General features: G+C 51.0%; 2 protein-coding genes across 2 annotated transcripts; one reads left to right on the plus strand and one right to left on the minus strand.

Moving 5' to 3' along the window:
• The first annotated feature begins 13 nt into the window (after positions 1-13).
• LOC116950082 (voltage-gated hydrogen channel 1-like) lies at positions 14-11,181 on the plus strand. Its single transcript, XM_032967516.2, has 4 exons — positions 14-384; positions 955-1,059; positions 6,052-6,286; positions 10,142-11,181. Exons 1-4 carry the CDS (start codon positions 223-225, stop codon positions 10,303-10,305), a joined length of 666 nt encoding a protein of 221 aa, XP_032823407.1. The 5' UTR covers positions 14-222; the 3' UTR covers positions 10,306-11,181.
• C38H22orf39 (chromosome 38 C22orf39 homolog) lies at positions 10,765-27,934 on the minus strand. The gene is made up of 4 exons (XM_032967518.2): positions 27,826-27,934; positions 21,827-21,994; positions 13,510-13,658; positions 10,765-11,767 (listed from the first exon to the last, which is right to left on the minus strand). Exons 1-3 carry the CDS (start codon positions 27,919-27,921, stop codon positions 13,530-13,532), a joined length of 393 nt encoding a protein of 130 aa, XP_032823409.2. The 5' UTR covers positions 27,922-27,934; the 3' UTR covers positions 10,765-11,767; positions 13,510-13,529.
• Between the last annotated feature and the right edge of the window lie 62 nt (positions 27,935-27,996).

The following is a 27,996-nucleotide window of genomic DNA, read 5'->3' on the forward strand; positions in this document are numbered from 1 at the left end:
CGTCAAAATACAAAAACTGCCCGCGTCTCTATTCGGATTCAATCCACTTCGCTACGTGTCACTGAGGCAACATCGCTGACTCCAGAGAGAGAGGGGGGGACACCAGGAGCCAGGAGAGCACCTAGAGACGGGACAAGAGAGAGACGGCAGAGCAAGAGACACCGAGAGAGGCGGAACGCAAGGCAGAGGAAGAGGCGAGCCAGAGGAGAGAGGGAGTGGGAGATGCATATTTTCCAGATCGCCTCTGCGGAAGAGTTGGAGACGCGGACGGGGGATGAGGAAGATGTGACCGAGGTGCTGAGCCCCGCCAAAGGGGACGAACTTCAGGGGCCCCCGGGATACCGAGCCTCCCTCAAGTCCCTGCTCAGCACCAGCACCTTTCAGGTGAGCTCAGGTGATGATAATGAATGTTGATGACGATGATATTGATGATGGAGGCCCAAGGCGAGCCCTGGTCTGGATGTGGATGCTGGTTGACACGAGGGCTCTCACCTGGCTGCATGACTCCGCTTTGCTGCAACAATTCCTCGACAACGTTCACCCTAACCCTTGTAAGCATAACCTTAATCCCACCTAAAACCCTCACCCATAACCCTATAACCCTCATCAAACTTATAGCCCCGACCCCAAATCCCATCGATAACCATACCTATAATCCTCACGTGAACCCCAAATCATGTAACCTTCACTCTTAAACCCTCACCCGAACCCCTAACCCCGTAACACCAACCCCACCTATAACCATCCCTATGAAGCTAAAAACTTCGCCATACCGTTACCTATAACTCTAACACAATCTCTAACCTTGCCACTACCACCTAAACCCTAATTCGACACCCCTATACAAACCTCCCCCACTTCCGTCCCCCTCCATGGACGCTTCCCGCTCTCCAATGTCCCGTGTCCCGATGCTCTTATCCACGTGCCCCCCTCTGTCCCCGTGTCCCCATGTAGGTGCTGGTGGTCATCCTGGTGCTGCTGGAAGCGCTCTTCGTGCTGGCAGAGTTGCTCCTCGACCTCTCCATCATCACCTTCCCGCAGGCCGACGTCGTGCACGAGGTCAGCACACGCGAACATCCTTCATCATCATCAGCCACCACCATCACCACTCATGATTATCACCCACCATCCACATTGCAGCCGATTACATCCATACTTTCTTCTCTATCTACCCCCTCAACCAATAGCCACATCACTCCCTTCAGCCTCATTACTTACACCCCACTCTCCATCAAACTTGCATCACCTCCACGCCATCACACATCATAACCCACCATCACCTCTGCTGCTCTGTGACAACATAAGTCACTCTCGGTGTGTCAGTGTGATGTTTCCGTGTGTGCGATGCGCGTGTGTCAGTGTGACAGTTTGTGTTCGAGTGTCAGTGTACACGTGTGATCTCCATCACCTCCACTCCACTCAAGCCCCCATCACCTATGCTGCACCCATCAAATCCCCATCCCCCCCCACCCCCGTTCCCCATGGAGCTCTGCGTCAATGTCTATGCAGAGTATAGGGTTCGATTTTTCCGTTCGCCCACGATTGGGGCACCGTTGCGTGTCCGCGTGTGTCGGTGTGTCGGTGGGTGTGTGCCATTCGTGGCAGTGTGCGTCGATGTGTGTCGGTGCGTGCGAAGAGGGTGTTACTTTTAGCAGTGTGTGTGTCTCTGTGTGCGTGTCTCTGTGTGTGTGTCTCTGTGTGTGTCTCTGTGTGTCTGTGTGTGTGTCTCTGTGTGTCTCTGTGTGTGTGTCTGTGTGTGTGCCTCTGTGTGTGTCTGTCTCTGTGTGTGTCTCTGTGTCTGTGTGTGTCTGTGTCTCTGTGTATGTGTCTCTGTGTGTCTCTGTGTGTGTGTCTGTGTGAGAGGGTGAGCGGTAGTGTAGCGGTTAGCGCTATGCTTCTCCACGAACCCGGCGACCCGGGTTGGATTCCCGCTCACGGCCAACACCGGTGACGATTATCTGAACCGGTCTTGGGCCTCCCCTAGGTCGACTCAGCCTCAAATGAGTACCTGGTGCGGTGTAAACATCGCCACTGGGGAGACAAAGGCGGTCGGGCGTGGTGCTGGCCACCCACCCCCTCGTGTGCCGTTCCGGCTTTCATAGGTGCTCGCTAACAGCACTTGCCCCTACAGTCTGTTAAGGCTATACGGGGGATCTTTGTCTTTGTGTCAGTACGTATCAGATGCTCGCTCACAGCACTTGCCCCAACAGTCTGTTATAGGCTTTAAGGGGAATATTTGAGTTTGAGAGCCAAACGCTCATTAATGGAATTGGTCAAACATCCCAATGTAGGAGGTCCCTCCTCAGCGATGCTTTTCTGGGTAATTCATTGGCATTATTACATTAATGTCTGCATGTAATGTACTGCACACCAATCACAATACATGCCGACACGACAGTGACTTCACATATCAATCAGAAATACTATAGTATCATGTTTTCTTTGCCACCAAGACCTCGATGTTTGAACTAACCTTCATCCTATCGCTACGACCACGGTTACTTTGCCCGTGAACTTCACTCAATGATTCCTCCACCAATGTTGAGGACTTGGACTGTTTAGTCTCAACCATACAGTGTTCACCACCACCACACTGCAGGTCAAAAACACTCACTCAACCACTCACTCACCACACTACAGGTAAAAACACACTCACTCAACCACTCACTCACTCACCACACTACAGATCAAAACACTCACCACACTGCAGGTCAAAACAACACTCACTCAACCACTCACTCACCACACTGCAGGTAAAAACACACTCACTCACCACACTGCACGTAAAACACACTCACTTACCACACTGCAGGTCGAAACAACACTCGCTCAACCACTCACTCACTCACCACACTGCAGGTAAAAACACACTCACTCAACCACTCACTCACCCACCACACTACAGGTAAAACACACTCACTCAACCACTCACTCACCACACTGCAGGTAAAAACACACTCACTCAACCACTCACTCACTCACCACACTACAGGTAAAAACACACTCACTCAACCACTCACTCACTCACCACACTACAGGCCAAAACACACTCACTCAACCACTCACTCACCACACTGCAGGTCAAAACAACACTCACTCAACCACTCACTCACTCACCACACTGCAGGTAAAAACACACTCACTCACTCACCACACTACAGGGCAAAACAAGACTCACTCACCACACTACAGGTAAAACACATTCAACCACTCACTCACCATACTGCAGGTAAAAACACTCAACCAACCACTCACTCACTCACCACACTACAGGTAAAAACACACTCACTCAACCACTCACTCGCTCACTCACCACATTACAAGTAAAAACACACTCACTCAACCACTCACTCACCACACTACAGGTAAAAACACACTCACTCAACCACTCACTCACCACACTGCAGGTAAAAACACACTCACTCACTCACCACACTACAGGTCAAAACACACTCACTCAACCACTCACTCACCATACTGCAGGTAAAAACACACTCAACCACTCACTCACTCACCACACTGCAGGTCAAAACACACTCACTCAACCACTCACTCACTCACCACACTACAGATCAAAACACTCAACCAACCACTCACTCACTCACCACACTGCAGGTAAAAACACTCAACCAACCACTCACTCACTCACCACACTACAGGAGAAAACACACTCACTCAACCACTCACTGACTCGCCACACTGCAGGTAAAACACACACTCACTCACTCACCACACTACAGGTCAAAACAACACTCACTCACTCACCACACTACAGGTCAAAACACACTCACTCAACCACTCACTCACCACACTACAGGTCAAAACACACTCACTCAACCACTCACTCACTCACCACACTGCAGGTCAAAACACACTCACTCAACCACTCACTCACCACACTGCAAGTAAAAACACTCAACCAACCAACCACTCACTCACCACACTGCAGGTCAAAGCAACACTCACTCACCACACTGCAGGTCAAAACACTCACTCAACCACTCACTCACTACACTGTAGGTCAAAACACACTCACTCAACCACTCACTCACTCCCCCACTTTACCGCATATGCATGGCACCGCCATGCATAACACGGGCCTAGGTTGCAAGCAGAGGACGATGTTGAAAATCAATTGTTGTATTCTACTACGCTCCATCGATGTTATCTATGCTCCACGCCTTCACCAACTCACAATGGTCCACATGCTCAAGTACAGTCAAACAACCCACGTGGCTAACAGGGCATGGGCAAGGTTTCATCCAGCAGTGGATTGACACAGACATTGTACTGATTTTTCTCTGAACAGTGCCATGCGTATGCAGTAAAGTGGGGAGGGGGGGCAGGAAGGGGGGGGTGGTCGATTGAATCGACGCTGGGCTTGCTTGCTCCATTCAGTGTGGAGGTCGATCAATGGGTGACCCGGTATCGTGCGGCCATGCGCACCCAAACCCGGCCTACCCGGGCCCCCCGTCCCCTCAGGCCCCCTTGCTGGTGGCTTTGTGGTCCTCCTGGGAGCAGAGGGGGGGGGTATCAATCCACTCTACTTGTCAGACTGGGGGAAGAGAACAAGAGTCTAGAAATCTGCGGAAGGCGGAGTAGGCTCACAATAAGAGGAATGAATTCTTATAATTAATATATATGTGCAACAGTTACTATAATGAGAATATTATTGTTATTTTATTTTATCAATTTATTATTTTATTCTCATTCTACGTGACTTTACCGAAAGAACCAAAGAAGAGGAGTTACTATAATAGTTGTATTAGGGCTCATTGACAGAAGAGATGATGACCAGGGTCAACCAAACGGGAGGGGACGCGCCCGAGAGGACATCCGTGTGGGGTGACGGCATTGCAAAATCATCTCACGCGAGATCGACTGTTGCATCGCGTGACCGTGAAGGATGGCGACGAATTGGGGAGGCCCTCGTCCAGCGGTGGATAGATCACGGTGGGTGATGGCAAAGCGAAGATCGCGGTTAAGTTTCTCACTATGCAGCAGTTACCCAGCGTTCGCAACAATGGCAATGAATCATAAGGTTGTCACGCCAAATTCAGCACATTTATAGTCAACACTTCTCTGCCACACCTGAACAGCGGTGGTCATGGTTATCGGGTTTTTTTAGTTGCGAAATTTGCCCATTGCAATTGTGTTTTTGGGAAAACAATTGAATTATTCTGGGAAGGCACATTTTAAAAGGTACTATTCACACCAACATTCGCCTTGAACGGTGGCCCAGTGCATGAGGAGTTTGCGACACGAGAACACAGGGCCGGTGTTCGCTCGCGCCCGTGACCTTCTCCGTCCGACCTCTCGGAAACGCGCGCCGTCTGTCGTCCCCTGGGCTCGTTACGATCGCCCGGCTCGGTGATTGGCGTCCGCTAATTCGCGCGGCGATGATGGGTGTAACGGCCTGCAGGTCACCGACGACAGGGAAACATTCCTTCTCCAGCTTTTATCGGAAAAACAAGAGCGACTGTAATTAGGTTTTTCAATGAGAATTCAATTGAAGCTGAAAATGAGTCTTGCAATTATCTTTCCACCCGTTTTGAGTTTATGTGTGTGCAAACAGGACGATTATCGCTTGTTAATAACCAAGAAGTACCAGTGTCAATGTGATCGGGGGAAATCAAGATGTTTGGGAAAAACAGTAATGAATGTGTTGTTTAATTCCAGAGGGGGAAAGAAATATTTAGAAAAATCAATGAGCATTACGTGTTGTCTTGAATATTTATTTTCAGCCCAATTGTGCAGCCTTCATTCAGGTTTGTAATCAATTCCTGCGGTTAATTTGCAAACGGCCGTTATAACGAGCACATCTCAAGCGAACGCGAGATGGCTAACACCACCTTCACCGAAGTATCTGACCCACCCATACCGGACATCTGTGGGAAAAAAAGCGCTTTATATCTCATCGGATTCCTCCAGTCTAAATAAAGATTCTGATTCTGATCCTCTGCAGCCGCCTCAAATCGCCTCGGGTGAGACACCCCTCCTCCGGTCCATGTTCAATTCCTGTCCCTTCGTGCGCAACCCACCTCACACCAGGTGTTCAACTTCTTGTCGCTGGCCGTGCTGACGTTCTTCGTGCTGGAGCGGCTGGCACACGTCTTCGCGTTCGGCATCGTGGCGTTCACGCGCTCGCGCCTCGAGGTGTTTGACGCCTTCGTCGTGTGCCTCTCCTTCGTGCTCGACATCGCCTACGCGTCCCGCCGGGACGCCTTCGACGCTGCGGGCCTACTGGTGTTGCTGCGGCTGTGGCGACTCGCCCGCGTGCTCAACGGTGAGCGCCGAGTTGCGTCGCGGGGGTCGTGGTTTGCCGGGGATAATTGAAAGAGCAGACACCACCCATCCATCCCCCATAGACCTTAAACAGGGCTGTTTGAGGCGAGTACTGTAGGCGAGCAGCTATCAAGGCCGTGGCACGGCGCGAGATGCACCCGGCCGACTTTGTGTCCCCAAGTGCTTATGTTTACGCACCGCACCGGGTGCTTGTTTAAGGCCCAGTTGACATAGAGGAGGCCCACAGCAAGTTCAGATATCACTCGCCCCTGATGTTAGCAGTGGCTGGGAATTGAAGTGCACAAACCACTGTGCCACGACTCTGCTCCATAAAAAACACATGTAACTACAAATATGACTGTGTATAAAGTTTCTGCTTCAGTGAATCTATAATAAGTAATATTTTTAAAAAAACTTTTTTTTTTAAAATTAAACACGCTTTAATGAAATGTACCCTACTAGTAATGGAAGAACTCCACGACTCCAGGAAGGGGCCCTGAAGCTTGCCGTAACGTAAGGGACCGTGGTGAATTACAGCCTACGTGAGTTGAGCGTGGACAATTAGACCCAAGGCGAAACGTAACATATAAAAAATGTTTCAAAATATATATATTTTTATGCTAGAATATAGTATTGTCATCAGTATGACATAAGTATACCAATTTTGCAGTCGATACCACATTGGGAAGTGGGTTAAAATTGTGTTACAAGATTTGAGGATACGACAACAACAGAGTGAAAAAAAAGTTAAGTAAGCCTAACTGATGAGATACTGAATGTCGAAACCAGTCCAGGGTTTTCTTGTATTAAACCATTACAGTCCCCGGGTTGCGGAACACCCGACTTACGGAAATCCTACTTTACGGAAATGCTCCCTAATATATATTAGTTTATTTAAATGTGCGGAAATGTTCGCGTTAGTTACGCAAGCGCGAATAGTGCAGCGCGGTGAGGTTGTGGATGATTACCGCGGAGCGAGGCGTAAGCGTCACACCTTACGCCTCGCTCCAACAAAGCTCCGCTTTGACCGAACCGGAGCTTCACGAGCGTTACGTAAATTCTTTCCCTTTTGTAGCATTACATAATTGTTTGTTTTCTACGCTTAGAACTATCTTTTATCCCATGTTTCTATTGTTATTTTTTTTTATTTTAAGTTTATTCCATAAGTTACTTACTGTATGTGTAGTGTTCAACACGGAGGCAAACACTCTGGACTTGGAGGCAACACTTTTATTTAACAACTTCCCCAGCGGGTAACTAACACTGAATGTAACTCGGGTTCTATAGTAGGTGATGTGGCTAGTAGCGAGTTAACTCGAGACGAAGACCCGGAGACGACGAGACGCGGGACCCAGGCTTGACTCCACAGACGAGCCAATAACACTCTCGGGACTGCCCCTTTATGCTCCTGGGCGTGGCCTCGTTCTGCCTTCGGCCACGCCCCCTTCGAGACCTTTCCCAAAAGATCTTGACCAAGCATCACGTGCCCTACTCAGGCTACCACGTCCTCCCTTGCCCTCTCTCTCTCAGGCCATCACCAGGACTATGCCCCCTAGGGTTGGCTGACGTGCCTACTTACTCTGGTGCTAGAGAGAGGCTCCAGACGCACAGTTGCACTCCTGTAACAGTAGCTGGCGCGAACACCCGAGTGACACCATTTACGTCACTACATATGTACTTTATTTAACATAATTACACCTCGATTGCTTATGGTCTCAGCTGGAGGCCGACCGAAACTGAATTTCTGGTTACTGCCGAAAACGAAACCAGACCGAAAGTAAAATGTGACTTTCGGCCGAAACCGAAAGTAAACCGAAAGAGGCCATTTGCCAACTTTCGGTGCCGAAGTCGAAAACGAATTTCGGTTGGCCTCTAATTAGCAGACGATGGTTGCGGCTGTAACTTCGCTCCCAAGCTGCTGCTGCTGACGTGTGTGTGTTTGCAGCTTATCGCATATGATTGCCTAGCGCCGACTGACCGGCCGAATATAACATAGCACTAGCGTTATATTCTAAAAATAGATCTTCGGTTGACGAATGACGACCGAAAGTCAATCAGTTTCGGCCGAAACCGAAAGTAAACCGAAAGTAAATTTTTTGGCTTCAGCCGAAACAGAAACTATGCCGAAAGAGGCCATTTGCCAACTTCCGGCACCGAAACCGAATTTCGGTCGGCCTCTAGTCTCAGCCAACAGCGATCGGAGAAATCAAGGCCTAGCCGATGCACGGTAAACGAACATTCGGAAGTGACAACTTTCTGTTAACAATTGTTAAAATGTTTCGTGGTATTGATAAACAATCAGATACAGTATATTTTCTGTTAGTTTAATTATGAGTAGCGTTAGCGTAGATATTCGATGAAATGAAAGAATCATAGGAAGTGCAGAGCATATGTACAGCGATACGATGCAGATAGTGGTTGAAAACGGGAGACAGCGTGATATAGTACCAAGAGAAAAGGATAGGGAGGTACAATTATTTACGGCTATGGGATTTTATCTTTATTTGGGGGGAAATTTATTCAGTTTCTGACATACGGAAAATTCGGGTTACGGACCGTTCTCGGAAATATAATCCTTCAGTAGCCCGGGGACTGCCTGTACTGCTGAGAATATGCACACCGAGAAAGCTGTGTGACCGATGAGATATATAAAATACAAGCATGGTGCGTCAACCACTGCGCCATTCACACAGACACCACGCGCACGCAACATGGAACAGTGACGTGTGTTTAGAAGTCACCCTCCATCAAACCCCCCCCCCTCTCCACCAGAGGCAAGCTGCCAATTGAGGGTCCTCCAGGCTAAACAAACTGCGCTCCGAGACATTCCATTATTCTATGAGTGCAATCTAAATGCGAGCATTATTTTTATGAATTGTCTGATTTGGGGTCACGATTCGAGGTTCATAATTTGAGGATGGATTCCTATTTGTGGTGGAGCGGTCAGCGTGTAGTGCCTACAGGGCCTGCAGGGGTCATCAGAACCCATTACATACAACACATGCCAATCAAAAGTAATTGATTCTGACACGCATGACCCTATGCGTATATCGAATTCAGGAATCGGTGTTTCATTAGTTGGCTAGTTTTTACCACCGTGTTGGTATGGTGAAGGTGGGTCGGGGGTTCAGGACCACCACCGATGTTAGCTGCAGCCTGGAATTGAACTCAGGACGAAGGGTTCATAACACATGCTAACTGCTGCACCACCGTCCATCCATACACATTGTATTTTAAATACATATATTTTCTTAGACGTGGTATCTGATCCATGTCGTTTGAATCGAACATTACATGCACGCGCAGTAGAAATCGGCCGATATACGATAATACACCAACCGGGCACTTCTCAGAGAACACCAAACACGCGTACCAGCTCTGTTCAGAACGGTTTCTATGCCCCCACCATGCTACCATATTTCTGCAGAGGGGAAATGGGAGTAAACATGAACTGCAGGACGAATAGGTTCGACCACTGTGAATTTATGAACTTATCACCCTGCTGATTGTTCTCCAAGGTAGCTGGCAATGGTCCAGCTGTTCCATTTATTTCTAATTAGAGGCATTCAATTGGCATGTCTGTATTATAAAGCCCTGTCGACTCGCATGCTTTAGCAAAGACCAAATGAAATTCCACAGTGTCACCGCCCCAACAAATCCATTTGTCAAATAAGTACAAAACCAAACTCACGGAACAATGAGAGAGAAAAAAAACATTCCTTGAATCGCACCGTCACACTGCTAACGCCTGCCAACCGCTGGCCAAATCGAGCGGGTGTGAGCGGGACCTAAATTCCCTAAAACACGCGCGTGCGCGTGTGTGTGTGTGTGTGCGCGCGACGTGCCGGGGCGACAGGCATCGTGATGTCAGTGAAGATCCAGGCACAGCGGAAGGTGCGCAAGCTCAAGAAGGAGAACGCGGTGCTGGAGGACAAGGTGACGCAGCTCAAGGAGCAGTGCGCCAAGCAGGTAAGTCGCGGATCACACTGGCAGTTCCACCGTCGCCACGGTTCATTGTGACCACAGCTCTAGATTACAGGCACCTATCAATAATCAAGACTGTAATAAACTCGGTGGTTTTCTTTTCAGTCGTCACTTGGTGGCTTACGATGAGGATGGATACACGTCTTAAACGCCTTCCTCTTTGGTAAATATTATTTTATTTGGGCTTGTTTACCCAGGAAAGCCTCACTGAGTGGCAACACTCTTTATTCAGAAGGGTCCCAATTAAGTTTTCCCAGTTGGGGATCGACAATTGCTGTGCATTTCCCAATTAGGGAAGTTTGTGACTCTCCACGGCCACAGTCTACCGGCTTGAATGAGCATTGAGCATCAGTTCAATGCTCATTCAAGCATAAAATTACTTCTCTCATAAAAACTCAGATCGGTACCATGTAGAGCAAGTAGGTTACATTCTACCCTGTGTATACAGTAACAGGTCTGAATGCAACAAACTTCAACATTACTCAAGAGAGCATACCAGTTTTGATAATTTATTGTGCTCACATTCGAAACATTTTACCTACAGAAACTCCCAGCCGCAGTTTGTGTGCGCCATGCCAGCAGTGGCGTCGCGTGATTGGCAACGGTCCTGGTGCAGGAAACGAAATGTGGTGTCCCAGCCCATTTTCACCCCCATCTCTTCCGAGCCCGGCGCCTATGCTGTTTCGCCTCGTGGGTCTTTTGTGCAGTTGCATTGTCCGCACACTCGATGGTCGACAGCTACACCACTCCTCGAGCCACTGTGGTTCTCGCCTCTGCCCCCGCCGTGTTTAGGAGAGCGAGCTGGCCTGGCTCAAGACGCAACAGCAGCAACAGGCGGCGGAGAGTGTGGACCATCACGCGAGCGTGGAGAGCGTGGACTCACCAGTACCCGTGCATACCCACGTGGAGAAGCACCCTCTCAAAAGAGGGACGGGCCACTCGCCAAATCAGCCAAGTCACCCAGCCACTCACTCCAACAGCCGACCAGACCAATGAACCAGCCGACGAAGCAACTGAACCAGCCGACTAATCACACAGATGCACGAGTACCCAGCTAGTTATCCACGCACGGGGCTTCGACCTCCTCTCAGCTACGTAAGCACCCTGTGATCCAGGCCACCCATCCAGCAGTAGAATATTTCACCGTATAAAACTTTTATGGAGGCGATTGCATGTTCATAGGCAGACAGACTCTGGGCAATGCTGCAATAGATTTCCCTGACTGTGAAAATTTGGTGACACCAAAATGGAAAAGTGGACAATGGGTGTTTAAACCACCCAACACCGGACGGCAACATTGATGATGCGCGAGAGGTAGACATCACGGGAAACACTGCCGAAAGTGTTTGTTCTGTAGACTTAAGTGCCACTGTCACAGCTGTACAACCGGAGTTTTGTGACAACGTACAGGGACGTACAATGCACAGCAGCGGGGAGACCGGCAGTGGAGACGCGCAGCCTCCCAAGTACTTGGCACGTCACCCCGGCCAGGCAGCATCTACAAAATCAAACCCCACAACATTTACAAAACCAAAGAACAAAACGCTAAAACGTACGTTCTAGGCATGTGACGAATCATTAACGTTGTTTCTTATGCGTACGATGTACACATCGAATCTTGTGTGTAAGAATCGATTACTGACGAGATATGCAAATTATATTCTAAATATATGCTTATTTTAAATTTAAGCTACTGAAGTGAACGAGGGATGTATGAATGAATTAGACCAAATACAAATAATAATAATAAATACAAACGGCAGCACAAATATATTTTTAAAAAGATTCTTGAAGCAAATCACAATTTATAAATCACGCATAGAACCACGCGTGCGGGAATTTTCTATTATTTATGCAAATTGTATTAATATTATATGCTTGCATTCGTCTTTTGAAATTACTATTAAAAATTAGAACAGTCAAAATAAAGACGGAAAAAATAATGGAAACAAAGGCTTCTTAAATCAAAACGGCAACTCAAAATCATGACCAGTCATCGAGTTGTGGCGTGGATTAATTGTTGCGCGTCCAGCAGGCGAGCAATGTGTTCTGCTGGACCAATGTATTCACTGGACATCTGTGAAAAAGAGCTTCACAGCTCACCAGATTCCTCCTCCAGTCTGAATAAAGATTTTGATTCTGATTCTGCAAAATCCTCGAAAGGTCCTGCAGGTGGCACTCTTGTGTGGTTAACGAAAGTGTGCGTTGAAAACACCTACTGCAAAAATAAAACATTATTTATTTACCCAGGAGAGCCACGCTTGAGTTGCATCGACTCTTTTTCAGAAGGGTCCTGCCGCTGCATTGGATTTTTATTTGAAGACGTTTTTAGGCAATTACTGAGTGTACTCTTTGGTTCTATTCGGTAAAGTCGGTAAAGTCACCTATGTGACTTTACCGAATAGAACCAAAGAGTATGGATCCTTGCAGTCACGAAAGCTTTAAATCTAGAATTACTGAGTGTGTTTATTGGACGTGGGAAGAGCCGGAGCACCCGGAGAAAACCGACACAGGCCAGGGGGCAACAACACGATCAGTAAGAAAGTTATTTCAAACCAAGTAATATAAAAAAATAGTTTTGACAATTATACAAAACAAATGAGAATAAACACAACTGAAAAACTAAACTTTGCTTGAGACTACCTTAATACGGAACCCATTATATATATACAGTAAAACCTTGGATTGCGAGCATTATTCGTTCCGGAAACGTGTTTGTAATCCAAAGCACTCGTATATCAAAGCACTCGTATATCAGTTGTGATCACGTGACGCTCGGAAGACAAAGCGTATACGTACTACTCGTATTGCAAGACCCTCGCTCGTTTATCAAATTAATATTGATTTAACATTTTTGCTCGTCTTGCAAAACACTCGCAGACCAAGTTACTCGCAATCCAAGATTTTACTGTATCTGGTTTCCATGGGACAGTCAACTCAAGTTGAGTCGAGTTTAAAGTCCCGTCGTAATATATTTCACGTTACCTTGTTTCCATGAGACGGTTAATTCAAGTTGAATTGTATCTAGTTTCCAACTCAAGTTGATTTGACATTACAGTCCATGGCAAGCTGGGTATTTGTCCCAAGTCAAGACCCAAGTGCCACAATGGGCAATTGTGACCAGTCTGCCGTTTATCTAAATTTGGTGACCCAGGCAGCTCTTGGAAATTAGGCGATCCTTGTCTCTTGAATTCCTAGGTGGTAAACCAAATACATTTGAACTTGAATCCTACGGCTTACCGTGGTCTGCCACTGCTGGTCTACTTGTCGGCAGGCTCATCGGCCAGCGGGAGATGCCAATCCACGGGAGGTCTGCTTCGCAGCTTCCACACGGGCGGGTGTTTGCGCTGCTCGGCAACTCGGTCCCGTTCATTTGCCCGCAACGCTTCCTAACGACGCGACGGCACAGGGGACACCACGCAACCGCAAACAGCTCAGTTAAAGCACACTGGCACGAAAACTCAACATTTATTATTGAGTCAATCCACACCTCCAAATTGTTACAATTAATCGAATCGCTGGGGTAAGGGAAGTTAATCATTACATATGTAGGGGTGCTATGGGGAATAAACACATGGCACGGGAAGGTGTGGTTCACCCACACCTTGGTGGCTACAACAACGTCCGCTAAGGCTCCAGTGGGTATAAAGTGCGGGGAGCCAGGGAGCTCGGGGCAGAGTGTGGGGCCCGAGGCTGAAGCAACCAGTGAAGAAAGAAGGCCAGCTAGGTGAGACCCTGGGACTCCTGTGTCCGCTGCCCTTTTCAGGGCCGACACAGCAAGCCAGTGGTGCGGCCCCAGAGTCAGAGTCCTTCTAAGGGCCGGTCTGGTCGGCGGGGTGCCGAGATCTGTGCCTAACCAGGGCCGGATCTGATAGCCTCCCTTAGAGCCCTACCAGGAGGAACTGGGAGCCTAGAGCTTAGGCTAGAGAGCCTGGGGTGTGTTCCTGAGTTATACGGGTGGAGGGGCCGCTACCCCTTCTAGTGTAACCCTTGTTAAGGTTGAAATAAATAGTGCTGCTTCTATTCTGCCGTCTCCGTGTCCTGGAACCCACTACAACTGGTGTCAGAAGTGGTCTTAAAATGGACACAAGGAGTACAAACCCATCACAGGAACCCCAGGAGGAGGAAGGCTCGCCTGGGATTGCGCCAGAGGCCGCGGCCGACGATCCTGGGATGTCCCAGACGCCCCAACAGCAGCCGCCGCTGGAGGAGTGGCCGCCGATGGAGGACGGGTTGAAGGCGGCTCACTCTCGACTGGCTGAGCTGCTATATGCCGCGGCTTCCACGCTGGAGGAAATCAACCGCGCGGGGCTGCGGGCGCAAAGGCGGCAGAGAGACGAACGCCGTTCAACGGCCATTCCCGCCGAAACACAGCCACCAGATTTCGGATTTGCCGCCATGACAGTGTTCGCCACGGCGATTGGAGGGTCGCAGCTCCACGTGGACGCTGTGGGCCAATCAGCGGTGGTGACGTCATCACCAACGGACGCCCGCTGTCAGGACCAATCGGCGGGCGCATCGTCATCACCTGCGCGACCGCCGATGGGTGTCCCCAGCTCCTCAAACACCGGTGGAGAGGCCGGAAATGGCGCGCGGCACCTCTCAGAGACGAAGCCATCGTTTCAACAACGCCTGCCGGTGTTGAAGGAGTTCGTTTCAGACGGCGGCGACTGGGGGGCCTTTCAACGCCGCTTTCTCGCTCATCAAGAGATGGCCGGCTGGACGGACGAGGCGTTGAGTGCGCTACCGGCCATGCTGGACGATGACGCCCTTGCTACGCTCATCACAGCTCCCAGATCAACGCGATCTACGCTACAGTCGGCGCTCCAGGTCCTCACCATAGTCTACGGGCCATCGTCGGACTGCCGCAAACTCCTCCACGAGCGGTGCAGGGGCCAGAAGGAGCCACCGCTGGCGTATCGCACGGCTCTCCTGGCCCTCGCAAAAGCGGCTTTTCCGTGGATGGACGGCGAAGGGGTGGACGCGATGGTGACGGAGAAGCTCCTGGCGTTGGCCCAGGAGCTACAGATCGTCATCGTCGCAGAGGACGACGCGGACATGTGCTCCTTGCGGGCAGCAAGACACATCCACGCGCACCTGATAGCGCAGCGTCGATCACCTCTCGTCCCCAAGGGCGCAGCTGCGGTGTGCGCTGGGACGCCGACCACCCCCCCCTCCGAGGAGGTCTTCGCGGCGGGTCGCCCGGTGGAGTGGAGATCCGGAGGGAGGCCGGCTCGGACCACACCGGATCGCCAGGAGCACCCCAAGGCGCTCATCACGTGCTACAACTGTGGCCGCAAGGGCCACGTGGCTGCGGAATGCCGGGCGCCTCGTCAACGACAGCCGGGACGGTCGGACGGCGCTCCAGCCTACAGGCCTCCGCATCGCAACCCGGCAAGTCGCGGCACCCCACATGCTCGGCCTGTGCACACACCTGTCCCCACCTCGCGCGTTTCGGTGTACGGGCCTCGGGGTACGCCCATTGGTTTGTTGGGTGGCGGCGGGGTCGAGAGGATGCTCGGGCCGGGGCAGTGGACGGAATTGGCCCACCGCATTGTTGCTGCGTCGGCAGGCTCGTCCGTGGTCGCGGGTCGCATTGACGGGGTCGAGGTGCGTATCCTCGTCGATACGGGAGCTTCGGCGACCATTGTGTCAGACTTGATTTATAATATTCTTCCCGTTCAAAGCCGCCCCTTGCTCCCAGTCACCGTTCCGTGTTACGCAGCGAACGGGGGTTCGCTGGGTATCATAGGCCAAATTCGAGCACAAATTTGCATTGGCGATATCAAACTCTCCGGGCCGATATTAGTCTCGTCCTCGCTGGCGGTTCCGTGCTTGTTGGGGACGGACTTTTTGGGCAAAATGCCGATTAAAATTCTAATTGATCAGGGTTGCATCGAGCTTCCCTCGGGCCGACGGGTAACATGCCTGCCTTCCCCTGTCACCTCAAGGGCAGCGTGCGCGTCGATACAAGCGTTCGTCACTCGGACGGTGCGTGTACCTCCCGGGCGCAAATGCTCGTGCCCCTTCGCTTGCGTCGGCCTTTCGTGCCCGGTGTTCTGGACCAGGGAATTCTGTTAGGACCCTCGAGGGCTGGGGAAAACGGGCTGGAATAGGTGGCCGCTCAAACGCTCGTTAAGGGGAGCGATGACCCGTTTATCCTCGTCCATAACGTTGGCGTACAGACGGCCGTCGTTCCTCAGGGAACTGTGCTCGCGCACGCGACACCGGTCCCCGTGGTAGACACGGTTATGGGTAATGTGGGGACCGATCCTCTGGCTCAACCACATTCTGAGGGGGACGATAGTTGGATGGACACACTATGTTCGGGCACGAGTGATCTGTCCGACTCCCAGCGTGCCGGCCTACGCACCCTTCTGACGGAATTTTCCGATGTTTTTAGTAAACACAAATATGACATTGGGTGCACGAAATTGTTGCGTCACCACATTGACACGGGTGACAATGCCCCGGTACGCCAGAATCCTTTTCGGTTAAGTCCGGCCGAAAAAGATCATGTCAAATCGGCAGTGGATGACATGCTGGCTGCAGACATTATAGCCCCTTCCACCAGTCCATGGGGAGCACCCATAGTGCTTGTCAAAAAGCACGATGGGTCCTTGCGATTCTGTGTGGATTTTCGCCGCCTTAATAAGATCTCCGTGGCCGACGCGTATCCACTTCCCCGGATGGACGAATCTCTGGATGCTCTGGCTGGCGCACGTTTTTTTTCTACGTTGGACTTGTTATCCGGATTCTGGCAACTCCCATTGGATGATGAGTCCAAGCCAAAGACTGCGTTTCGCACACCACACGGCCTATTCCAATTTAACCGGTTACCTATGGGATTACACTCCGCTCCGGCGACATTTCAGCGCCTTATGGAACTGGTTTTGGCTGGCTTACAGTGGAACGTCTGTTTGATCTATCTGGATGACGTCATCGTGTTCAGCAAGACATTTGACAAACACCTTTTGCGCTTGCGCGCCGTGTTCCTCAAAATGCGTGCTGCGAATTTGAAATTTAAGCCGCAAAAGTGCCACCTGCTACGGGAATCCGTACGCTATTTGGGGCACATCGTCAGCCGCTCGGGCATATCCACCGATCCCGCAAAGACGCAGTGTGTCAACTCCTGGCCAACCCCCACCTCGGTGGCTGAGGTCAGGAGTTTCATTGGATTTGCGTCTTATTACCGGCGGTTTGTCGCGGATTTCGCGACCATTGCTAAGCCCTTACACGCTCTGACGGCGAAGGGAGTGAAATTTCACTGGGGCCAGGAGGAGGAGGTCGCTTTTTGTTCCCTTCGCGACGCTCTCGTGCGGGCCCCTCCATTGAGCTACCCCGATTTTTCGGAACCCTTCCTGCTCGATACAGACGCCAGCAATATGGGCATTGGGGGTGTGCTCTCACAGGTGATCTGTGGTGTGGAACGCGTCGTGGCTTATGGCAGTAGGGTTTTGTCTCCGGCGGAACAGAGATACTGCGTCACGCGTCGGGAACTCTTGGCTATTGTATTTTTTATGCAACAGTATCGCCCATACCTGTACGGTCGGCATTTCACTGTCCGTACGGACCATGCGGCATTACAATATGCCTTGCGGGTGACACAGCCTTCGGGGCAATTGTCCCGATGGCTCGAAATCCTTCAGGATTATGATTTCACGACCACATATCGGAAGGGTGCTCGGCACACTAATGCGGATGCGCTGTCTCGCCTGCCGCCCGCCTCAGATTGCGCTTGTCTCAGGGGATCGGGGCGTTGTAAGCCGCCAGAGGATAGCCCCCCCTTAGATATCCCGGTTCTCGCTGCTGCCACTGAGGACCCCTTGCCTGAGGGTCCTGTCGGGGAGGGAGGTGCGGACTCCTTGCTGGGGTTGTCCGTTGCGGAATGGGGGCGCCTCCAGATGGAGGACGCATCCCTCCTCGTGTTGCGTCGTCGCGCAGGGGGTTCCGTGCGGGGGGTCGCGGGGATTGATTCGTACGGGCTGCTCCAGGGGCTCCTAATGCATTGGGATGGGAGGGCCTGCCGTCACAGGCTTGTGGTGCCATCCGCTTTGTGGGGTAAGGCCGTTTGGGCCGCACACGAGCGACTTTTGCACCTGGGGACCCACAAGACCCTTGCCGTGCTCCAGCTGGATTTCTTCTGGCCGGGTATGGCAAGGGATGTGGATGACCTCCTGGGTGCATGCACTCAGTGCGCCCAACGAAAACCACCAGCGAAAGGCGCCTGCCCACCGCTACAATCTATCACGGTCTCTCGGGTTAACGAACTCGTCGCACTCGATATATTGGGGCCCTTCCCTGCGACCCCTAGGGGTAACAAGTACCTGCTGGTTGGCGTGGAATATTTCACCCGATGGCCTATGGCATGGCCTCTTGCTAACCAGTCAGCAGCAGCCGTTGCCGAGGCCTTTGTCCAGGGCTATGTCCTCGACAAGGGTGCTCCCGAACGGCTGCTGACTGACCAAGGGAAGAACTTCTCTGGCGTCCTTCTGCACGGTGTGCGCTTCTTGGTACGAAAAAGATTCGCACTTCCCCCTATCACCCACAAACCGATGGCATGGTGGAGTGGCTGCATAGGACGCTCACATCTATGTTGTGTCACCAGGTGTGTGACTCCCAGACCGATTGGGACCTTCACATTCCGGGGGTTTTGGCCGCCTATATGGCTCCTCACGCGGCAACCGGCTTCTCGCCGTTCTTTTTGATGTACGGTCGCGACGTTGACCCACCAATTGCGACTCAGCTCCGCGTCTCGGAAACCAGCAGAAAATCGAAATTGGCCGACCACGTTAAATTTAATATCCTGAGGTTGACCGAGGCGCGGGAGGCAGCGGCCCAAAACTCTTCCTCTCGGCAGAAGGCCAACGAGAGGTTGCGATCGCGCCAATCACGCACACATGCGTGGAAGCCAGGCGATCAAGCCTGGCTGCACTGCCCTCAGGCGCCGTTGGCGACCTCGGCGAAATTGTTGCGGCCTTGGAGGGGCCCTGTGGTTATTGTGAAGGTTATGCGGCCGCAGTGCGTTCGTATCCAGTGGGGGAAACGCCGCTGGTACGTACACCCCTCGCGTCTGAAGCCGTTTGTGGCGCCGCGCGTCCCTCCACCACATTACACAGGCCGAGCATGTGATGTGTCCGCTGACTCCCGGACGGCGTCTTCGTCACCTGCCCTTGATGCTTCGCTAACTGTTCCACCTTCAGGCGCCTCAAGAATGACGGCTTCCAGCGCGCCTGCGCCACCCGGTGGGGACGGAGTTTGCCCTTCCGGGGTGACGGAAGACGGTGCACCTGCACAGCCGGTGCCCACTGCTGGGCCGACCGGACCCTCCCCCTACGATGGACCCGCAAATCGGACTCGCGCCAAAATGCGCCGCTTGTTGTAATAATGGTTCTTGTTACTCTTGTTGTTCACTGTTAAGTTTTCTTGCTGCATTGATGGGGGGGGGGTACAATGTATATGTGTATATAGTGTAATTTTGTATAGGTGGGTTGGGTTATTTATTGGGGTGTTCGTTCTTATGAGGCACGCACGGGTAGGGTTTGTTGTGTTTATTGTTCGAGTATTGTTGCAGCCGGGACGGCTGCGGGTTACACGGGAGGGGGTGATGTAGGGGTGCTATGGGGAATAAACACATGGCACGGGAAGGTGTGGTTCACCCACACCTTGGTGGCTACAACAACGTCCGCTAAGGCTCCAGTGGGTATAAAGTGTGGGGAGCCAGGGAGCTCGGGGCAGAGTGTGGGGCCCGAGGCTGAAGCAACCAGTGAAGAAAGAAGGCCAGCTAGGTGAGACCCTGGGACTCCTGTGTCCGCTGCCCTTTTCAGGGCCGACACAGCAAGCCAGTGGTGCGGCCCCAGAGCCCCAGAGTCAGAGTCCTTCTAAGGGCCGGTCTGGTCGGCGGGGTGCCGAGATCTGTGCCTAACCAGGGCCGGATCTGATAGCCTCCCTTAGAGCCCTACCAGGAGGAACTGGGAGCCTAGAGCTTAGGCTAGAGAGCCTGGGGTGTGTTCCTGAGTTATACGGGTGGAGGGGCCGCTACCCCTTCTAGTGTAACCCTTGTTAAGGTTTAAATAAATAGTGCTGCTTCTATTCTGCCGTCTCCGTGTCCTGGAACCCACTACACATACCTATAGAGTACTCAATTGTGCTATTTATCTGAAGTGTCTTTTTTCCCTCATACATTTTACGTTTCTCAGAAACCATGCCTTTTTTTCATTTCCTTCGATTTTATGAAGGGAGAGTTAAATTTTACACAGCGAGATTTTTTTTTTATCGAACATTACACGCCACTCCCCCCTTTCCAAAAAGGCTTTTGTGTCTGCTTGCAAATAAAGTTAACGATGAGATGTTGACACCAGGAGGGATGACATCACACATAACTCACTCTCGCAGGGTGGCACACAATTCAAACATCTCACCCTCTGCCGCGGTGAATGTTGGTGGTGGCCATTCGCTTAGTCACTACGCTGCCCCTCAACCATCATCTGAAACTCCCTGCCCAGACAAATCTGCCTACTTGTCCCCTCTCTCTGTTTGCTTTTAAATCACTCCTCAAAACATTCCTCTTCCACTCAATGCCTTTACAACCCCTTCATTGCTTCCCATCTCTTCTTCCCTGGCTCCGGTAACCGACTCAAGTCATCCCATTTTTCCTCCTTTGCATTTCTGTGCTCCGACATTTTGTTACGTTACGGCCGCATAATGAACGAAAGCTGTGATCGTGGAGTCTGAGCAACTGACGGCGGTTGTTCGTGACAACTGATTGACAACTTTCGAGATGAGAAATGTTACGAATGGGTGACCATCGGAGGAGACCCCCACTACCTACGAAACCCACTTCCATAAGAACAATGCTGCTTATTTTCAGCGCAGGTGTTATTTTCCAAAATAAAACTAACATAACTACAGAGATGGTTTACAAAAAAAACGGGGGGGGGGTTGTATTCCTTGCAGAAACCTTCTTGAAGTTATTAACTAAACTCGCGCAATTTACAGTTCTAGTGCAAGCTGGCCACATATTTTGCCTGGTTTTAACAAACGCCACATACACAACCCCAACAACCATGACCACTATGATTCAGATGTGGCTGAGATGGGTTGACTATACTTTTTATAAATGAGGCGAGACATCATTATGATTCATTGACTATTTTGTAAACGCTGGGTTACCTGCTGCATTGTGAAAAATGTTAGTCAGTTTTATTTTTTATCATCAGCCAGGATCTATTCACTACGAGATGAAGGTCTCCCAAAGACATCGTCATCGTCCATGGTCACACACGCTCCAAACCCACACACGGGACACAAACACAAGACGCACACAAACATAGGACACATTCACACGGAACATACACTTGGAATTGAGACACACACACATACAGGACACAAACGGGCCACACAAATATAGCACACACATGCAGGCCATAGGAACAAACAAAACACCCACGGAAAAGATCACACAAGAGAGACACACACACGGGTCACACGCACACTTGACCACTAACTAATGAGACACACACACGTCAAACAAAGGACACACACACTGCTGCCCTGCCTTGGCCCGCTCGTTGCCGGTCGTCTCCCACTCGCGACACAGGTCCAGGTCTCGTCCCCAGTGACTGCAGTTCGGCGTCTCCCCGTACACGTACACATGGTGGAACCGGTTGCTCAGGCTCTTGCAGAGTCTCAGCTCGGCTCGGTACATTTCGCAACTCCGCGGCGGCTGCGAACGACAACGTGGGGGGGGGGGGGGTCACGAGTGCGACTTTGATTAAGACGTGGTTAGAGGGGACGGTGTTAAGTTGCAGGGTTCAATGTCTGGCTTTGGTTTTTAAGTTTATAAGTAAAAAAGGGGTTTGGTCTGAGTTAAGTCCGCGGTGTGAGGTTCCAAAGGCTGGGTTGGAGACGACGGTTAAGGCTGGGTTCAGTCACGGTGTTAGGGCTGGGTTCAGTCACGGTGTTAGGGCTGGGTTCAGTCACGGTGTTAGGGCTGGGTTCAGTCACGGTGTTAGGGCTGGGTTCAGTCACGGTGTTAGGGCTGGGTTCAGTCACGGTGTTAGGGCTGGGTTCAGTCACGGTGTTAGGGCTGGGTTCAGTCACGGTGTTAGGGCTGGGTTCAGTCACGGTGTTAGGGCTGGGTTCAGTCACGGTGTTAGGGCTGGGTTCAGTCACGGTGTTAGGGCTGGGTTCAGCCACGGTGTTAGGGCTGGGTTCAGTCACGGTGTTAGGGCTGGGTTCAGTCACGGTGTTAGGGCTGGGTTCAGTCACGGTGTTAGGGCTGGGTTCAGTCACGGTGTTAGGGCTGGGTTCAGTCACGGTGTTAGGGCTAGGTTCAGTCACGGTGTTAGGGCTGGGTTCAGTCACGGTGTTAAGGCTGGGTTCAGTCACGGTGTTAGGGCTGGGTTCAGTCACGGTGTTAGGGCTGGGTTCAGTCACGGTTGTTAGGGCTGGGTTCAGTCACGGTGTTAGGGCTGGGTTCAGTCACGGTGTTAGGGCTGGGTTCAGTCACGGTGTTAGGGCTGGGTTCAGTCACGGTGTTAAGGCTGGGTTCAGTCACGGTGTTAGGGCTGGGTTCAGTCACGGTGTTAGGGTTGGGTTCAGTCACGGTGTTAGGGCTGGGTTCAGTCACGGTGTTAGGGCTGGGTTCAGTAACGGTGTTAGGGCTGGGTTCAGTCACGGTGTTAGGGCTGGGTTCAGTCACGGTGTTAGGGTTGGGTTAGAGACGACGGTTAAGGCTGGGTTCAGTCACGGTGTTAGGGCCTGGTTACAAACCAGGTTACGTCCAAAGTCAGACCTGGGTTAAGCGCAGTTAGAGCTGGGTTAGTTATCGTGTTAGACCCGAGATAGAGATAGTCTTAGACCCTAGTTAGAGCTGGGTTAGTTCTCGTGTTAGATCCGAGATAGAGATAGTCTTAGACCCTAGTTAGAGCTGGGTTAGGTCTGGTGTTAGACCCGTGATAGGGATAGTATTAGACCCAAGCTAGAGCCGGGTTAGGTCTGGTGTTAGACCCGTCATAGGGACAGTATTAGACCCTAGTTAGAGCTGGGTTAGGTCTGGTGTTAGACCCGTGATAGGGACAGTATTAGACCCTAGTTAGAGCTGGGTTAGGTCTGGTGTTAGACCCGTGATAGGGATAGTATTAGACCCGAGCTAGAGCTGGGTTAGGTCTGGTGTTAGACCCGTGATAGGGATAGTATTAGACCCAAGCTAGAGCCAGGTTAGGTCTGGTGTTAGACCCGTGATAGGGATAGTATTAGACTCTAGTTAGAGCTGGGTTAGGTCTGGTGTTAGACCTGAGATAGGGATAGTATTAGACCCTAGTTAGACCCGGGTTAGGTCAGGTGTTAGACCCGTGATAGGGATAGTATTAGACCCTAGTTAGAGCTGGGTTAGGTCTGGTGTTAGACCCGTGATAGGGACAGTATTAGACCCTAGTTAGAGCTGGGTTAGGTCTGGTGTAAGACCCGTGATAGGGATAGTATTAGACTCGAGCTAGAGCTGGGTTAGGTCTGGTGTTAGACCCGTGATAGGGATAGTATTAAACCCAAGCTAGAGCCGGGTTAGGTCTGGTGTTAGACCCGTGATAGGGATAGTATTAGACCCTAGTTAGAGCTGGGTTAGGTCTGGTGTTAGACCCGTGATAGGGATAGTATTAGACCCTAGTTAGAACTGGGTTAGGTCTGGTGTTAGACCCGTGATAGGGATAGTATTAGACCCTAGTTAGAGCTGGGTTAGGTCTGGTGTTAGACCCGTGATAGGGATAGTATTAGACCCTAGTTAGAGCTGGGTTAGGTCTGGTGTTAGACCCGTGATAGGGATAGTATTAGACCCGAGTTAGAGCTGGGTTAGGTCTCGTATTAGACCTGAGATAGGGATAGTATTAGACCCCAGTTAGAGCTGGGTTAGGTCTCGTATTAGACCCTAGTTAGAGCTGGGTTAGGTCTGGTGTTAGACCCGTGATAGGGACAGTATTAGACCCTAGTTAGAGCTGGGTTAGGTCTGGTGTAAGACCCGTGATAGGGATAGTATTAGACCCGAGCTAGAGCTGGGTTAGGTCTGGTGTTAGACCCGTGATAGGGATAGTATTAGACCCAAGCTAGAGCCGGGTTAGGTCTGGTGTTAGACCCGTGATAGGGATAGTATTAGACCCTAGTTAGAGCTGGGTTAGGTCTGGTGTTAGACCCGTGATAGGGATAGTATTAGACCCTAGTTAGAACAGGGTTAGGTCTGGTGTTAGACCCGTGATAGGGATAGTATTAGACCCTAGTTAGAGCTGGGTTAGGTCTGGTGTTAGACCTGTGATAGGGATAGTATTAGACCCTAGTTAGAGCTGGGTTAGGTCTGGTGTTAGACCCGTGATAGGGATAGTATTAGACCCGAGTTAGAGCTGGGTTAGGTCTCGTATTAGACCCCAGTTAGAGCCGGGTTAGGTCAGGTGTTAGACCCGTGATAGGGATAGTATTAGACCCGAGTTAGAGCTGGGTTAGGTCTGGTGTTAGACCCGTGATAGGGATAGTATTAGACCCTAGTTAGAGCTGGGTTAGGTCTGGTGTTTGACCCGTGATAGGGATAGTATTATACTCTAGTTAGAGCCGGGTTAGGTCTGGTGTTAGACCCATGATAGGGATAGTATTAGACCCTAGTTAGAGCTGGGTTAGGTCTGGTGTTAGACCCGTGATAGGGATAGTATTAGACCCTAGTTAGAGCTGGGTTAGGTCTCGTATTAGACCGTAGCTAGAGCTAGGTTGCGTCTCGTGTTAGACCCGTGATAGGGATAGTATTAGACCCGAGTTAGAGCTGGGTTAGGTCTGGTGTTAGACCCGTGATAGGGATAGTATTAGACCCTAGTTAGAGCTGGGTTAGGTCTGGTGTTAGACCCGTGATAGGGATAGTATTAGACCCTAGTTAGAGCTGGGTTAGGTCTGGTGTTAGACCCGTGATAGGGATAGTATTAGACCCTAGTTAGAACTGGGTTAGGTCTGGTGTTAGACCCGTGATAGGGATAGTATTAGACCCTAGTTAGAGCTGGGTTAGGTCTGGTTTTAGACCCGTGATAGGGATAGTATTAGACCCTAGTTAGAGCTGGGTTAGGTCTGGTGTTAGACCCGTGATAGGGATAGTATTAGACCCGAGTTAGAGCTGGGTTAGGTCTCGTATTAGACCTGAGATAGGGATAGTATTAGACCCCAGTTAGAGCTGGGTTAGGTCTTGTGTTAGACCCGTGATAGGGATAGTATTAGACCCTAGTTAGAACTGGATTAGGTCTGGTGTTAGACCCGTGATAGGGATCGTATTAGACCCTAGTTAGAGCTGGGTTAGGTCTGGTGTTAGACCCGTGATAGGGATAGTATTAGACCCGAGTTAGAGCTCGGTTAGGTCTCGTATTAGACCTGAGATAGGGATAGTATTAGACCCCAGTTAGAACTGGGTTAGGTCTGGTGTTAGACCCGTGATAGGGATAGTATTAGACCCGAGTTAGAGCTGGGTTAGGTCTCGTATTAGACCCTAGTTAGAGCCGGGTTAGGTCAGGTGTTAGACCCGTGATAGGGATAGTATTAGACCCGAGTTAGAGCTGGGTTAGGTCTGGTGTTAGACCCGTGATAGTATTAGACCCTAGTTAGAGCTGGGTTAGGTCTGGTGTTAGACCCGTGATAGGGATAGTATTAGACCCTAGTTAGAACTGGGTTAGGTCTGGTGTTAGACCCGTGATAGGGATAGTATTAGACCCTAGTTAGAGCTGGGTTACGTCTGGTGTTAGACCTGAGATAGGGATAGTATTAGACCCTAGTTAGAACTGGATTAGTTCTCGTGTTAGACCCTAGCTAGAGCTGGGTTGCGTCTCGTGTTAGACCCGTGATAGGGATAGTATTAGACTCTAGTTAGAGCTGGGTTAGGTCTGGTGTTAGATCCGTGATAGGGATAGTATTAGACCCTAGTTAGAGCCGGGTTAGGTCTGGTGTTAGACCCGTGATAGGGATAGTATTAGACCCTAGTTAGAGCTGGGTTAGGTCTGGTGTTAGACCCGTGATAGGGATAGTATTAGACCCTAGTTAGAACTGGGTTAGGTCTGGTGTTAGACCCGTGATAGGGAGAGTATTAGACCCTAGTTAGAGCTGGGTTAGGTCTGGTGTTAGACCCGTGATAGGGATAGTATTAGACCCTAGTTAGAACTGGGTTAGGTCTGGTGTTAGACCCGTGATAGGGATAGTATTAGACCCTAGTTAGAGCTGGGTTACGTCTGGTGTTAGACCTGAGATAGGGATAGTATTAGACCCTAGTTAGAACTGGATTAGTTCTCGTGTTAGACCCTAGCTAGAGCTGGGTTGCGTCTCGTGTTAGACCCGTGATAGGGATAGTATTAGACTCTAGTTAGAGCTGGGTTAGGTCTGGTGTTAGATCCGTGATAGGGATAGTATTAGACCCTAGTTAGAGCCGGGTTAGGTCTGGTGTTAGACCCGTGATAGGGATAGTATTAGACCCTAGTTAGAGCTGGGTTAGGTCTGGTGTTAGACCCGTGATAGGGATAGTATTAGACCCTAGTTAGAACTGGGTTAGGTCTGGTGTTAGACCCGTGATAGGGAGAGTATTAGACCCTAGTTCGAGCTGGGTTAGGTCTGGTGTTAGACCCGTGATAGGGATAGTATTAGACCCTAGTTAGAGCTGGGTTAGGTCTGGTGTTAGACCCGTGATAGGGATAGTATTAGACCCTAGTTAGAGGTGGGTTACGTCTGGTGTTAGACCTGAGATAGGGATAGTATTAGACCCTAGTTAGAGCTGGGTTAGTTCTCGTGTTAGACCCCAGCTAGAGCTGGGTTGCGTCTCGTGTTAGACCCGTGTTAGGTCTCGTGTTAGACCCGTGTTCGACCCTAGTTAGACCTGGGTTAGGTCTCGTGTTAGACCCGTGATAGGTCTTATGTTAGACCCGAGCTAGAGCTGGGTTAGGTCTCGTGTTAGACCCGTGATAGGGATAGTATTAGACCCAAGCTAGAGCTGGGTTAGGTCTCGTGTTAGACCCGTGATAGGTCTCGTGTTAGACCCGTGTTAGACCCCAGCTAGAGCTGGGTTGCGTCTCGTGTTAGAGCCGCGTCAGATCGCTCGTTGAACCCGGGCCGAGTGTCGTGTTGGGGGCCCTCCTCGCTCCCACCACCACCACCCCTCAAGCGTCCACATTCAAACACCGAATCGCCGAACGCGAGACAACTTAACACCCCGCAGGCTCGCAGTGCTGCCGCTGCCGCACGACCCTGAAGGCGCACCGTCCCTGGCACCGCCACCCCGCTTAGGCCGAGACGCGACCCGGCAGCGTTGTGAACCTCGTTGCGTCGTGCCGGGGGGACACTGGTGGCGAGGTTTGTAAATGACGACGTTTTAGCTGCGACCCCGCGACCGGGAGTCGAGAGGGGCCGAGAGGGGTCTAGAGGGACCGAGAGGGGTCGAGGGACCTAGAGGGACCCGAGAGGGGTCTAGAGGGGATCTAAAGGGGTCTAGAGGGACCCTAGAGGGGGTCTAGAGGGACCTAGAGGGGTCTAGAGGGGTCTCGAGGGGCCGCTCACCCTCCAAGACGCCGCCGCCGCGAGGCCTCCGCCGCTGCCGCCCGCCGCCATTGTCGCCTCGCCACGGCCGGAAACAAGCGACGCGAATTTTATCATTATTATTACACATTATTATTACGTATTATAATGTTATGGTAACATAGTATAATAACACATAATATTTTCGTGTTA

Source organism: Petromyzon marinus, chromosome 38, assembly GCF_048934315.1.
Source record: "Petromyzon marinus isolate PM22_M1 ecotype Great Lakes invasive population chromosome 38, UKy_Petmar_22M1.pri1.0, whole genome shotgun sequence".
NCBI lineage: Eukaryota > Metazoa > Chordata > Hyperoartia > Petromyzontiformes > Petromyzontidae > Petromyzon > Petromyzon marinus.